The sequence below is a fragment of the Protopterus annectens genome, chromosome 6.part0, assembly GCF_019279795.1.
Source record: "Protopterus annectens isolate FY-2018-M chromosome 6.part0, PAN1.0, whole genome shotgun sequence".
Lineage (NCBI taxonomy): Eukaryota > Metazoa > Chordata > Ceratodontiformes > Protopteridae > Protopterus > Protopterus annectens.
In genome coordinates, this window is record NC_056737.1 from 375760324 (window position 1) to 375776829 (window position 16506).

The following is a 16506-nucleotide window of genomic DNA, read 5'->3' on the forward strand; positions in this document are numbered from 1 at the left end:
AGCAAGGTGCTCTGCCTCACATGTACCGGGATTTTGTTCCACAGCATAGGGAGTCTCTGGGTGATGAATCTGTCCCTCCAGCAAGTTCTATTAATAACCGTGTCAAGGTTTAAGTCTCCCGCCCTTGTGGTTCTGAGGGATCTAGATTTTTTGAGGTGAAGCATATTCATCAAATCAGGGTTTAACATGGCCTTATATGTCAGGCACAGGTCACCTCTGAGCAAGCGGTATGAGACTGAATAGAGCTGGAGTTCTTTCAGTCGGGCGGCATAAGACATATTTTTGAGACCCTTTATCCTTTTGGTGAGGAACTTTTGGGGCCTTTCCAGCTGCTGCAGGTGTCGGGTCAGATACATTCCGAATGGGGCATTGTACTCAATCATAGGTCTAATAAGTGATGAGTACAGGGGGACGATGACCTCCCTTGATCTAGATGTGAATCCCTTCATGATCAGGTGGGCAATGTAGAAGGTTTTCCTAACTACTTTAGCAACATGAGTGTCAAACGAAAGGCTACTGTCAACCTGGGTCCCCAGATCCCTGATGACTTCTTCTGTGCTCAGTGGATTGCCACCTATATGGTAGCTAGGGGTAACCTTGTTTTTCCCGAAGGGTATGACTATGCATTTCTTGGCATTTAACTTTAGGCCATGGCTCTGGCACCAGTTATCCGTTTCTGTGAGGCCCTTCTGAAGGATATCTGTGTCAGATGTGTTTTCGACTATGGCCCAGTTTGCAGTCATCTGCAAACTTTGTCAGCCATAACCCTCCTGTGTTTGCTTGTACTTCAGAAAAGTAGATGCCGAACAAGAGTGGACCCAGGACTGAGCCCTGTGGGACACCACTTGTGACAGGCTTTGAGTCTGACATGGCTCCAGCAACTCTGACCCTGTGGGTTCTGTCACTTAGCCAGTTTGCAACCCATCTTGTGATGTATGGGTTTACATTCAAGCTGATGAGTTTTTCGATGATACCTGAGTGGGGTATTGTGTCGAAGGCCTTTGCCAGGTCAAGGTAGGCTGTATGGACTGCCTTTCCCTCATCAATGGCCTTGGTGACTGTCTCGAAAAAGTCAACCAAGTTTAAAAGGCATGATCTGCCAAAAAAAAAAAAAAAAAAAAACAAACTGGGTTGGATCCAAAGTCTGCAAGTTCCCTATGTCTTTATTTATGAGTTCCATTATGATCCTCTCCATGGCTTTGCAGATAAGGCTTGTCAAGCTAATGGGACGGTAATTTCCAGGGTCGGTGGAGGCACCGCCCTTGTGAAGTGGGACCACAGTCGTGCGCCACTCCTTGGTAATGCGTATCCTGAGGTGAGGCTAAGATTAAACAGCTGTCCTAACTGCGGGTTTAATTCCTCATTGAGTTCGTGGAGCACACAGCCGGGGACACCATCCGGTCCCATGGATGCTGTGTTTTTTGCTTTGGGGAGAGCAGTTCTCATCTGCGCGTTGTAGATGTTTGGGGGTGTACAATCCTCTGGTATAGATATCTCTCCTTTAGGGGGGCGGGGAGTTTCCACTGAACCTGTCAGCCAGTATGTTGGCAATGTGTGGAGGTTCAGTAATCTTCACATCATTTTGAACTAATTCTGAGCATATCTGGGAGTTTCCTCCTAGGTTTCTAACATAGCTAAAGAAGGCCTTATGATTGTCTTTTGAGTCCTTGGCGATTTTTTCTCAAAATTTGCCTTGGATGATTTTATGAGAGCTCTTAGTTTTTTACTTATAATGATCAAAGGTGTCTTACCTTTCAAGGATTTTGCTCTATCTTGTAGTAGCTTCCTCCTTTTGTTGTAGAGCTTGTTTATGGCTGGGGTCCACCAGACTGGACGCTTGCCTTTGGTACAAAGAGTCTTAGTTTTGTTTGGGATTGCCTGATCCATGCAGTCCTGTAGGTGCTGGTAGAAGGCATTTGTAAGTGATTCAGCGGTTTGAGTAATGTTTACCACTGGCTCAGGGGCCTTAAAGGAGACCACACTAGTTTTTAGAAGTGTGAAGTCGGCTTTTGAGAAGTTTTTCACTGTGGTCTTTTTATTTCAGGTGGGGCGGATGAGGACCTCCAGCGAGATTAGTTTATGATCTGATCTCACCAGTGAGGGGTATACTTCTGGTGTTGAACATTGTGATCCCATGTTCGTGATGATGAGATCAAGTATGTTTTCTCCTCTTGTGGGGATGGTGACTAGTTGTTCCATGGCATTTGAGTTTATGAACTCCAGGAACCTTTGGGCTAGAGTGTTTGGGCTTGAGTAGTGTTCCCAGTCTATATTAGGGTAGTTGAAGTCACCTAGTATGATGGTGTTTGGAGATACATTTATCCCCTCCATTGTTTTCAGGAAGGCCATGTGAGGTTCCTGAGTTTGAGAGGGTGGCCTGTAACATGCTACAAATTGCAGAGCAGTCTTGCCTATGGTTAATTGCACCTGGATGGTCTCTGATGCATCGTGCGTTGCCACCAACCTTGAGGTGTGGGTGTCCTTTATGAATATGGACACCCCCCCTCCTTTCTTGGTGTTGTCCGGATTTTGGGGCGGAACGCATGATATGAGGTGAAACCTGCTAGTGCTGGGGTGCTCTCAGGAGCCTTGAACCAGGTTTCTGTCACAGCACAGGCATCGATGTTCTCCATACTGAGAAGGGCCTCGAGTGCGTGCATCTTGAGATTGAGACTTCTGGCATTGAGCAGCATTACCCTTAGTTTTTTTACTTTTTTGTGTTCTAGAGTGGTAGGTTTAGAATTTGAGCCTTGCCTAAAAAAGGCACTATGGGGGTGGCAAGAGCCTTTGCCAATATCCGGAAGCCTAGGGCTGACAGGTGCAAGCCGTCCCTTGCGAAGCAGCGTGGCTTGTCCAGCATGTCATCCCAGGCAGACAGACATTGGATCCCCTTTGAATGACACCAGAATTTAAGCCAATTATTAAAGCTGATCATCTTATCACTGTATTGTGGCATCATTCTAGGTGAAGGTAGGATACTGCTCAAGGTCAGGGTCATACCTGCCTGGGCTACATAATCAGAGAGCTCCTCAATGTCTCTTTTCATGTAGTCCAAGGAGGTACGTCTCAGGTCGTTGACACCAGCGTGGACAATGAGTCGTACTTGTACCTGCTGTTGAGAGACCTGAGTGCTTGTGTTATGTGGCGGATTCTAGCGCCCGACAGGCAGCTTACTGTGACCTTCTCCTTACTCAGTCTGGTGAGCGGGACGTCAGTGTGTCTGACTATGGAGTCACCTATGACAAGTATGTTTGGTGTTGTATTTGGCCTTAAGGGCAGTGACTGCTTTGCACACTGATTTTGTTGTTTATGTGTTGTTTGTGTGGTGTATTGAGTTTGCAGTTGCTTGGGTGTCTGCTTTGGAAGCCTCTGCTGTTTAGGTAAATTTTTACTCAGAGCCTCCGAGTATGTCTTAGTGTGTTTGTGTGTTTGATTCAGTGGTGTGGTTGAGTTATGTGAGACTGGTATTGTGGTTTGTGTAGTTGCCTTCTCCTCCTGCCTGGTCTTGCCAGTCCTGAGTTGAGAGAGCTCAGCCTCCAGTCTGGCTAAATAGCTGCATCTCTCACAAGTGTTAGTGTTACGTGGGAGGAGGAGAGGGTTGTCCGTGTACATGAGGCAATTGTAACATTGTCTCAGAATTCCCAGATTCACCAACTGGGCAGGAGAGGACGCCAGCATCTGACCCTTCGACATGCTAGAAAGAATTATGAGTTGGTATGAGACAGAAAAGTAGTGGGCTTAGCAGGGAAGTGGGCACTCCTGGGGGGTTTTGCTTGTGAGAGATTTGTATAATATAGGAGTGCTTGACCTGCAAAGAGAATGCTTATAAGACAAGGGATATGCTTATAAGACAAGTGCTGAGCTTTTTGAGAAGAAAAGCTATTTGGAACAAGTGCTGCACTTGTTAGTGTAGGTGTAAACTGTTTAGGTTCCTAACAGAGCAGTTCTAAGGGAAAAATTGAAGAACAGACTTTCTGGAGCCAGAAAGAGTTTAACCTTGTTTAACCGGGCGCTGCCCGATGCTGCTCTAGTGGCAACTCCGCGCTAAAGCACGTTAAAGCGTGCTTGATAGCAGGGGCTGGAAAGAAGCAGGAATAGACCCAAAAGGGAAAATAAAACTACAGTTTCAAGTCAGTAACCACCTCTACGGGGGACAGGGAAGCTGCTCAATGTTAGTCACTGCCACTGATCAACAGAGAGACCCTCCTTCAGTCCAAGCAAAAATGGCCTCACAGAAACTTTCAAACAGTTCAGGAACAGCAAGCCTGTAACTGAACTTTTTTAACTCTCAGAAAAGTGGGAAAAAAGCAAGATTTTTTTTTTTTTTGTTTTTTACAGAGATAGCAGAGGTTCACAAGTAATATCAAGTTATAACAGTGCAGTAAATGATCCCACACAAGAGTGCTAGGTCAAGGACAGAAAATATGCAAGTTTTAAGAAAAAAACGATTTAAAATTAAGTGCAAACAGGAAATTCAGCAAACAGCTTTTGGTTGTGCTCTAAATACAGCTACTAATACAGAAATCAAGTTTAACAAGCCAGAAAATGCTCAAGCTAGGCAGCTATGCAGAAAAACTTAGCAAATAAACAGAGAAAAAAAAAGTGGCTCCCTTCTTCTCTCAGCGTTTTTTCCTCTTGGAGGGTGCTTCACCAACAGCCAACAAGCCTGAAAAGACGCCCAAACCACGAGGCAACTAGGTTTTAAGAGAGGAAGATGAAGGAGTTATGGAAATGACCCCTAGTGGCCAATAAAACTACAGTTTCAAGTCAGTAACCACCTCTACGGGGGGCAGGGAAGCTGCTCAATGTTAGTCACTGCCACTGATCAACAGAGAGACCCTCCTCCAGCCCAAGCAAAAATGGCCTCACAGAAACTTTCAAACAGTTCAGGAACAGCAAGCCTGTAACTGAACTTTTTTAACTCTCAGAAAAGTGGGAAAAAAAGCAAGATTTTGTTTTTTGTTTTGGTTCACACAGCCTACCTTGACCTCGCCAAGGCTTGACACCATACCCCACTCGGGTATTACAGAAAAACTCACCAGCCTGAACATAAAGGAGGGTGGGATAGAGTAAGAGGAGGATATCTACAGTTATGGTAAGACTTTACATAACTATTCTATGTTGCAGTATTCATAACATTTGGGTGAGTGCCACAGCTCACAGAGAAGCAGAGGGTGGTGTGGAACTATTTTCCAAAAATCCATGCAGGACTGTCCTAGCAAAACCTGCTCTAGATCTGGAGATGGGGTCCAGTTTGTAGTGTTTGGTGAAGGTATAGAGAGTTGCTCAGGTGGCTACTTGTAGAACAGAGGCAGTGTCCAGCCCCTTGAAAAATGCTCCAGAGGCGGCCATGGCCCAAGTGGAATGGGCTTTTATGTTAAGAGTCCAGGTGTTTGCCATGGTAGATATAACAAAATTAGATTAAATCCAGGAAGAAACAAGTCTGCTTTGTCACAGCTTTTCCCAGAACCCTGGGGTGACAGGAGACCAACAGTTGCTCCGATCTCCTAAGGGATTTGGTCTTGTCTAGGTAGAATCTTAGTTGACTGTGAACATCAATGGAATGCAGGACTCTCACTGTCATTCTGGTGTTGTGGAAAAAAAATAGGAAGGTGGATGTATTAGTTCAAGGACAACTCACTGACCACCTTAGGAAGAAAGGTTAGTCTTTAGGGTTACACTATTCTTGTGAAAGGTTAAAAGTGGTGGGGTGACCATGAGGGCCTGGAGCTCTGACACTCTTCTGGCTGATGTAAAGGCCACCAAAAGCACAGTTTTCCAAGTGCAGTACTTTAGAGAGGCTTTAGCTGCTGGCTCAAATGGGGCAACGGTGAGCTTCATTAACACATAATGTGGGTCCAAGGGTGGAGGAACTGGCCTCCTGGGGGGCCTGAGGTGTAGAACTCCTTTCAGGAATAACTTCACTTGAAGTCTAGAAACAAGGGGATGATCAAGAGGAAGACAAGCAGAAATAGCAGCAGGGTGTGCCTTAACAGATGAATATGCCAACCCTGCCTGCAACAATTCTTACAGATAAGACAGCACCAAGGTGACTTCTCCTTGAAAAGGGTCTAGCTGCCTTTTTAGACACTAAACGGAGAACCTTTTCCATTTGGACAGATGGGATATCCTAGCATTGGGTTTTCTGGGCTCCTGCAGGACATTTAGCACATCCTTAGAGTAAAGGTGTCTGAAAGGGATCAAACCTCCATCACCCACAGGGTTAGGCTCAGAGATTCCAAGTGGGGATGGATTAGGGTTCCCTTGTCCTGTGCGAGTAGTTCCAACTCTGTGAGGTAAGTTGTGATGATTGCCCCTGGGTAAATGCAGGAGGAGGGGGAACCAGTGCTGTCTTGGCCAAGAGAGAGTCAACAGCAAGATTTTTGGTTTGTCCTGCTGAATTTTCATTGGGACTTTTTGTAAGGGTGTGGGGGAGAGGGATACGTACAGAAACATTCCCTTCAATGAAACAGAGAATGCTTCAATCACCCTCGCTAGGGGGCTGGGTACCCTAGTACAAAACTAGGGAATTTGTTTGTTCAGAGGAAAGGCAAACAGATCTATGTGTGGTGTACTCCACCTGAGGACTATGTCCAGAAACACATCCCTGTGTAGTATCCATTCATGGGATTGTGACATGGACTTGCTCAAGCTATCGGCCTGAGTATTCCGAGATAAGGGGATATAGACAGCCTGCAGAATGACTCCATGCTGGACCGCCAATTCTCAGGCCTGGAGTGCAAGTCTGCATAGCAAGTATGATCTTGTTTCCCCCATTTGTTTGTGTCATCAGAGAGTTTTTCCAAATGCAAGGCCCTCCCCCTCAGCAGAGTCCTTCTCTGGGGAGGCATATCCTAGAGGGGAAAGCATTTGTGAAGCATAAGACAGAGAATCCTCTGAAGAGGAATTTGAAGGATCTTTGACCTCTATTGTAAGAGGTTCTATACAGCCTGAGGCCTAGAGCTGACAACAGGAGGGGCACCCAAAGGAGAAGCAGTCATGGAAGGCCTAAGGGCCCATAAAGGCATTGACTATGGAAAAGGAACAAGAAAAAAGCCCCAACGGGGTACTTATTAAATCGCAGGATCTGACAGCAGAGATGACAGGATGAGCTGATGTTCAACTGGCGGCAGAGAAGTTCAGAAGAAGGTACGTGCAGATGTCACTTTTATGGCCCACACACCCTATGGTCACCGCTAGACATCCCATTTACCTTGTAGTAACTAGAGCTTTTGTATACTGGCCAGACATTCAGGTCATTAGGTGGAGGCTAACCCCAAAGGTTATGAATAATGCAACATGAGAAAAGAAGGACATCACTTGTTCCTCTTTCCTCCCAGTCTCTACAGGTATCACCGAATAGTCCATTGACCCTTCCTAATCAACACGTACACAAGTAAACTACACTGTCACATCTCCATTCACTGTGATTCAATATGCAAATGATGCTACAATCATTTGTCCCACCCCCCCCTTTGGGACAACTACAAGCCATAATTCAGGAAACCTACACCTCAGTAGATGAGTGGATAGGTAACACTCACTTTATAATTAAAGCCAAAAAAAAAACACTAAACAGATGCTCTTCCTCTTAAAACCAGTTGCTAACACTCAAATATATATATTTTTTTAAATTTCCTCTGCTGAAAATATTAAAGTGGTTTTCAAACATTAAGTTACTTGGTGTAACAACTGAAAAGCTCAAGTTTGACACTCACGTATATAATGTGAAATAAAACTCACCACAGGCTTGGAGGTCTATACATACCCAGGACATTTCTCACTGGCACGGGTCATAAATGTACTGCACATGGTTATCGCCTACCAATACTCCTATATGCTCCCGTCTTCAGTAACCTACATAACAGCCTCCTAGGAAATCTTGAACAATGCTATAATAAAATTGCCAACTTCACTGCTAATTTGCCTAACCGATCCTAAAATCACTATCACTCAAAAATTAAACTGGAGGGAATTTCAAACCATCTCGTATTCCTTCAGCTAAAAAATGCCAGTTCCATACTTCACCACCCAAGATGACTGACCTTCCCTACATACCTACTGCAGTGATAAAACCCTAGCAGAGCTCCCCACTCTAAAGATTAACTCCTGGCTCAAAAATTTAAATCCCAGAATTCATCAGGGGATGCTCTATACTCCAATTTTACCTCCAACATATGGAATACCATATCCAGCCCATTTAGGGATAAAGGCAGTAAGTTCAGCTTTAAGAAACACCTCCATATACTCACCTCCTAAATGCCAGATTATGTCAATGCTCATTCTCAACTGGTTGGCCAACTACAACACTAGCTACACTTTCTGCTTACATGTTAGCCTATCCTCCTTACCATGAACTTGTGACTAGTCTATTCTAATTACATCTTCCCATGTAACTTTCAAGGTCACTTCCTCCATAAATGCCTCTACCCTACATCTACCTTCCTAATGAATGCCTCTACCCTACATCTACCTTCCTAACGATCAAAGCATTATGTTGTAACTATCAGTTACTGAAAACCGCTTATGATATTTGCAGGCTGATTTCTGCTGTAATACATTTAACCTATTTTAAGAGGTGTTCACTATGATTTGTACCTGGGTCATTGTTTTAGCTGTGACTTAATATAGATGTTTATAAAAAAGATACAACTAACACAAATATAAAGAAAATACAAATTAAAGAACGTCCACTGACTGAGGTGTAGACCAAAGAAGTCTATAGTCTTAAAGTCTTAAGTGTAAACCAACGTATGTTGCAACTAGCTCCCTGCAAGGAGAGATGCTCTTCTCCGTTAGCCTTGGTGGGCTACAGAGGACTATGTACCCTTCCAGGTCATTGGCATTTCCTCTCTGGGTCATAAGCATTCAACAAAGAGCTCTGACTGTGGTTAGCACAGGTGGATTCTACAACTCTCGACTGGAACCCGGTAGTACCTGCTATGATTCAACCTTCTTATCGTTAACAGACTGCTAAAAGTATGAATACTGACCCCAGGAAGGTTACATGATTTGAAGAAAACTTGCCAAGTACAGCTCCTGTGTTTCCAGAAATGAGCTGAAATCTCCCATTTCAAGAGTGCGTTCAATTTGTTCCATGGAATGATAATCAAGTATCTGCATATACACATATGCAAGTACTCCTCCATCACCTTTATCAGCCATGCATTTTTTATACAAGCTAGCACACTGAAGTGCATACTATAAAAACAAAATTAGTCTCATGCAATCTCCTCCCAACAATGCTGTTCAGCACAAACCTGTATGAAATTAGCCCTGCAGAGTGCACAACTTTTTCCCCAAGAAAGATACATTTTCCACATCGCTCTCAAAGGCAGTTTATTCCCTGTACTGCTTAGTTAAATTAAATTAACTCAGAAGTCACTGTACTTTGGATAAAGAAATTTAGGTCAACAGTTTCAACTGTATGCTCATGCTTTCAAATGCATCTCTACTGCCAATGAAACTGCAGTAGTGGAGAAAGAATGCACTCAGTAGTAGCTTAACTGCAGAGCTGGACACAAAAGCAGGAATGTGAGCCTATAATATGACATAAGAAAATACTGCCACATATTCATACCCCAATATGTAAGTGAAGTTTCCTTCTCTATAATGACTAAAAGACACCAGTCACACCATAAATGAAGTACCATTGCTAAACTGCTAACATAGATATGCCCAACCTGCGGCCCTCAGAGCTCTTCCATGTGGCCCTCAACCTCTAACTGCAACATCGATGTATGCATGCCCCAAAACACTTTTTTGTTTTGTGTTTTTCGCTCCCGTGACATGTAATGCTAATGTCGGTGTGCGCATGCGCCAAAGCACCCTTCTAGTTTTGTTTTTGAGCCAAAAAAGGGTTAGTGTGTTTACGCCATTATTTTGCGCCAATCAGTGTGTGTGTGTATGTGTGTGTGTGTTCTCGCTGAAGAGGGACTCGTGTATGGATTTGCCACTGTTGCCTTTGAAAGGGACAGCAATTACCTGTGTTAATAGGTAAGTATGGAGTGAGTGAGTGCATGCATGAAAGCAGAATTGTGTGCGTGAAAGTAGAAGAAGAGTGTGTATGTGTATGTGTGTATATGACAGACGCATGCACAAAGAGGCTAACAATGATCAGTCTACCTACTGAAACCAAACAAGTTAGCTCACAAATATATCATACATTAAGAGTACACTTTCATTAAATTGCAGCTTTCCTGACAGGGAGAGTGTTGTATTGAACATGATACTCATAGCTCTTAACTGTATGGATTTTCAAAAAAAAGTCTGGATTTTTGCCTCATCTTCCAATTTGTGTCTTTTGCTTAGAAAATAAAAGTAGTCATCCAAGGTAATGCAGTTCCAGGGAGTAAAAATGAGACAGCAGCCTAGGGTTAATGGGTCAGTAGTGGACTGTCTATGTGGGACTGTAGCATATAAAGTTGTATTGTTTTTCCAGACAAACAAAAAAGCACCTAGTACTGTTTTTTTATTGGTGGGTTCTAAGCATTGGTAGATTGGACAACAGTAAGCATAGCTTTGGCGGATCATCAATACTGGCAAATCAAGTAGGCACAATGTCATTTTTTAAATGTTGGGGATTTTAGTGTGTATGTGTGTGCTTATGTGTTGAGAGTGCTGCAACAGTAGATGATTATTAAAGACAGAGACTTACAGACTGTGGAGAATATGTTTGTTTCAAAACCTAATACTTGGGTACGCATGCCAAAAGTAGATTTTTTAAGACACAGCTTCTTGCCATTTACAGTGTATGGATATTTACATTTAATGGACAATGTATTAGTGTGGGCCTGTGGGGTTCTGAACGATGCCAAGTCTACCACTGCCAATGTCTTGTAAAGTGACCTGGAAATGGATATTGGGATGTTACTGAACAAATATAGTAAGTGGGCTTAGAAATACAGTTTAATTAAACAAAGTGTACTTTCAATTTACAGGCCATAATTTATTTCAGGTAGTCCAGATACTGGTAGATTGTATACCATTAGACTTAATTAGGGAGAGCTGTCATTCTGGGGAAACAAGCAGCCCTAGTTTCAGTGAAAGCTCTGTGGTTGCTTGCAGGTAGGAAGTTGCAGGATGTTGATGCAATGTGTTTTATTTATTATTTTAATGCATTTGTCATTTCAAAGCATGGTTTTCTTTGATGCAAAAGAAGGCAGGACTGAATGAGCCATATAATGTTTAACTGACAATGATGGGATAGAAAGATAAATAATGTATAATGTTTGCAGCTACAGTTGTTTCAATGGTGTCTGTGATGCATAACTATTCTTGGGCCTGTGTCCCACTTTTAATTTTTCGCTTTGTCCAGATTTCTTGCTCTAAGGTTGAGAGGTATGGTTCCATACTAAATCAGAAGTTGTATTTACCTTGGAAGACTTTTCGTCATAATTATGAAAAACAGAGCCTTTTTAATATCTCTGCTTATTTCCAATATAAACTGCCATGTAACCTTGCAAATAACCTTCTTAAGCTACTTTGCCGCGGTGGTGGTGCTGCGGTAGCATTGTCGCTTCACAGTTAAGACGCTGTCCGGTTCGATTCTCAGCTAGAGCGTCTTCTGTGTGGAGACATGCGTGAATGGGCGTACCTTCGTTGAAGTTTGTGCGTCAGGGCTGGTAACTCAGCATGTAAAAATCAACTACCAATCATTAGCAGACCGGAGTTCCGCTGTGGCGACCCCTAACCGGGAAAAGCCGAAAGACACAAACAAATTAAGCTACTTTACTTATTTTGGAACTGACAGGTATGATTCATCTGTTCGGGCATAAGCATAGAGTGCTAATGTGACTTTGATTTCTTGCAGCAGTCTGTGGTTTACATAATCACAATAACTTTTCTGTGTTTCTGGGTGTGTAATCAATTTAACAGTTTTAAAGATGTTTTCCAAAAATAAATAAATATATAATAAATAAATAATCCTCTCTACACTTTGAGCTATTGACAAAGTCTGGGAATTTGTTTTTTTTCAAAAGCGAAGGTCAGCATTACAGCTCAGTAAACTGTCAATCTGTGAGTAACTTCTGCACAAATTAAAATGTCTGACTGTCAAATGGCTTTAGATTGGAGGGAAGTTTATTTTTATTTATTTTATTTTACATTTGTTTACCGGGAAAGTCTGACTGGACACAGGTTCATTTTCAGCAGAGGCCCGGGGAGAAAAGCTCCAAAAATAACACAAAACAATATAATACAATACATGAGAGAGAGAGACAGCAAATTATGGATGTAGTACTCGTACAATATGGCAGAGATTACATCTCGCAACATTGAGAATCATTGAAGTACAGAATAAACTTAAAAACATTTTTTTTTTACAGTTATAATTACAGCAAGGCAAATATCAATGAGTAACGTTTTTAGGAGAAAGCTGTTTGTACATAGCTGAAGCTCTGAAACAATCATTTGGTATGTATTAACCTGGGGATTGACACAAGTTATATGTTTACATCAGTATGTAGCATTATAGTTTATGGTTTTCTTATTGATTTACTTTTTGCCGAGCAGTTGTTTGTTGATTTATTGATGGTCCTTTTGGTGGTGGGAAATTACATGGATGAAATATCTCTATTATGATTTTTTTCAGATATTTTGACTTCCAGACAATTTCATTCAGTGAGTGGGTGTCATGTGGTTACTGAGGTTGCCTATTTTACAAGTAGGGGCTTTGTGTGTGTGTGTGTGTGTGTGTGTGTGTGTGTGTGTGTGTGTGTGTGTGTGTGTGCGTGCGTGTGCGCGTGTAAGAGAGAGAGAGAGATTTAATATGTATACTGAATATAATTTTGCAAATGGAATTCTTACTTAAACATGCCCCTCTTCTTGGGCAACTAGACTTGAGTAACCAATATTAGATCTTAGCCATCCAGCTGGGAAAGGTTAGTATGTGGATTTTCCATCTGGTTTGATGAAGGCTATGCTACTTACCCAAGGACTACATTTATGGCTATCCATCCAGCCATTGTGCTGCTGAACTACATTGTTTGATAATGAGAGGAGCTTTTTACAGAAGTTGAAGGTTTTTGTGTCAAGAACCTGTCCATAAAAAGTGGCTTGTTTATGTTGCAGTGAAGGCTGTGGTCTTTGTAGTGAGCATTTTAAGTATAACCAGTATTTCTGAGGTAGAGGAAGTCTCTTAAGGCAGGATCTTTCTTAGCCTGGAAAGCAAGCCAATGATGACATTTATAGGGGCCAGTGAGAGACAGAGGAAAGCAAGAAGCTTTTTAGTCTGTTTGGATAACTAAGTGAACTTAGTCCTTTGACCTTTTTTGTCAGAAATGGTTGTAGTCTTTCTTTTGGCAGGGTGTTTTGCTGAGGCACATGCCAAAAGGGGCACTGCACTCAATAATGGCTCTTGTAAAGGAAGAATACAGGGATGTTACGACCTCCTTGTCCCTGGATGAGATACCCTTACTAATGAAGTGGGCCATGTAAAAAGCTTTCCTTACAACGGAGACAACCTGGTGGTCAAAAGTCAGGTTTCTATCAACCTGGGTGCCCAAGTACCATACGACTTATTGCGTGCTTACAACATTGTTATTAATGTGATAATTTGTGGGGACATCTCTCTCCTCAAAGGGGACGATGATGCATTTTTTGGCATTTAGCTTGAGGCCATATTTCTGGCACCAGTTATTTGTTTGGGTGAGACCCTCTTGTAGCTTATTCAGAATTGCTTTATTAAGTCAGTAATGTGAATTATTTACTTTATTGCAAATTTATTGGGTTATTTTTGTGGATTATAGTATTGTAGGACTGCTGATGTTGACATTTTACGGAGTTGGACTGCTGGAATGGTTTTCCCAGTGAGAAATGCTAGTTTTGTAGTGAATATCTTATTTGTAACAAAAATAAAAAAAAAAAAAAAAATATATATATATATATATATATATATATATATATATATATATATATATATATATATATATAGACATATTAACTAAGATGTTAGAGTTAACTGTTAGATTAGAGAATTAGAATTAGAATGAGAATTAGAATTTTAAGGCAAATATTAGGCATTTATTACATTTATTCATTGTTCAAATACACCTACAGTACAGCCAGGAGGTCGACTGTGGTCTTCCAGAGCAATGAAAGAGTTAACTATATGATATATTTTATATGTGGCCCCAAGACCATTTCTGTTCACTCAATGCGGCCCCAGCAAGCCAAAAGGTTGGACACCCCTGTGCTAACACTTACCAAACTCAACATTACTAAAAGATCTTAGGTCCTTTCCCATCACTTCTTTTATATCCATTTATATTAATGCAACATGAAGTCAATACGCCCATCTCTTTTTGTTCAGCTAAGTCTAAATCTCTCAGTTAGAGCTATCAGTACCCCCAACATGCTCCCCTTCCTTAATATTTTAAATAAAATAAGCACATCAATATATCTCAAAATGGCCAGCCATGATGAACTCAAGGGCAACCCCCTTTCTCAAATAATCTTCTCTAATCCCATTTAGCTGCCCATTCCCAAAAATCTATTTTTTATGCTAAGCTTAGAATCAAACATTATACATTTTTCAGCATCCTCCTGACCATAGGAATATATACAAACTCAGAAAACATATGATTTTCCCAGTCTCCTTGAATTTCTCGTTGAAAATTGCCAATATCATACTTCTCACCTCCTCTTGTTCCAAGATGTGCCATAGGCAACTGGCATAACAGAAATCCAGCACCTCTTCCCAACATAAAAATGTTTCTGCATTCCCAGTTGTTAAATATTACAGGGGTAGATTCCCACTTCAGATTCTTTTGAATCACCAACAAAACTGCCACCTTAACATACACCCATAACATTCCCTCATCTTAATTCATGTTTTCATTTGTTTAACCAAGTGATTCCATTAAGCACAACTGCCTCTCTACAGAAGAGACCAAGAGCACAGTTTGGTTAAGTTGCTTGCTTAATCACTCAGCATTCAAGCAGAAAATTATGGTATCACATGTCTAAACTACAGAGTAGCCAGGAAACAAATGGCACTCAGAGGTAGTAAAGCAGCTACATCCCAAACCACACAAATACACACATTACTCTTATACTGCACCCCCAAAATATGGCCTAAATCCATGGATGACTAGCACAATCTTCCTCCTGAAGTTTCCTATTCACTAAGAGACAGCAAAGTGGATTAATAGACATATGCAGCAATTAGATACTTATTCAGTGACAGATATTGGCACAGTGCATAATAAATCAGCAGACACACTGTATTTTGACTCTGAATTTGTTATCATGCCACCAAAGAAGGTAAAAATGAACGTGGATTAATGAATTCTGCAAGAAATGGAAATATATGCAAGCCAAGTGTAAGTAGATCTCCCACAGTTACAGCACTTGTTTCTACAACTACTTTTAGCAAAGATGACTAGGTAGAAGCAGAAAGTGAGGTTACTTAAGATGACTACACATCTATCACAGATTTAAATTTACAAGCCTCCATTCCCCACAAAAACATACTGTGAATGTAATTACATTACAACTTCCTTTATTATGGTAATTTTAATACATATTTTTGTATTAATATTCATCACATTATGAGGAAGATTTGTTAAACTTGACTTCACATATTCTATTAAGTGTAAAGACATTTACTATTAGAACATTTCAACACTAAAAACATGGCAGCAAATTAAGTCATATCCTTCTGTACTGACTGCATTTTAACCACTCAGTTGGAGGTAAAGGAAATACCAAACCTTTTCTGTCTGCATCAGTTAACTGATCTTTGGCCACCTCCTCTTCTTCCTCTGCCATGGCCTGGAAGATTGCAGTCAAGAAGAAAAACAGCAGTTCACAAAGTGGGCCTTCAGGGTCACTTCCAACAAGTGCTTCCTCTAAAAGTGCTGTAAGCAAATCAAACATAAACTTCAGACTGATGATATTAATCTGCATGTCACTAAAAAACTTAAATTGCATATTACACTGAAAAACAATACCATAACATTCTTTACCACAATTCAAAAAAACATAAGGAATTAATTAGGACTACCAACCTGTGAAACTACAGAAATGAAGCTGGAATCTTTCAGTGTATGGACATGGACAGCCATGCTATTCAGAAGAGAACTCAGAGAGACTGTCTACAGAAGCTTTACACTGACATTACTATATAATACTCTGGGGTGCCATTCTAACCAATACCAATGAGAAGGTGCAAGTTATCTATCCAAGAGATATGCTGCTGTAGAAGAGGAGCACCAGCACACAGCACTATAACCTACAGTTCCGTTGATAAAAGGCACAGGACCCGAGTAAATGTAGCACAATTTTCTGAAGGTAGAATGCTGTGTTCTGGACTCTTTTAGATTTAAAACAACTATTAAACTTCAATAATTCAACAATGTCCCTGCATTGATACTTACATCTAGTAAAAGTGCTCTCACTAGGTAAACTGCATACAGTGCAGAATTGTAAACAATCTCCAAAATGTAGTCACTAAACTGTTAGTCCAGTTGAGATTACATTGGCAGCAAGCCAACCACAGTACAC

General features: G+C 41.4%; 1 protein-coding gene across 2 annotated transcripts in view; it reads right to left on the reverse strand.

The window, feature by feature from the left end:
* Positions 1-16506, reverse strand: part of BAZ1A (bromodomain adjacent to zinc finger domain 1A) — a 3222221-nt gene that overhangs the window by 1622570 nt on the left and 1583145 nt on the right. For both annotated transcript variants that reach the window (XM_044074116.1, XM_044074115.1), the window contains exon 11: positions 15714-15860. In XM_044074116.1, coding sequence (XP_043930051.1) covers positions 15714-15860 — 147 coding nt within the window. The remainder of the gene's footprint in view (positions 1-15713; positions 15861-16506) is intronic.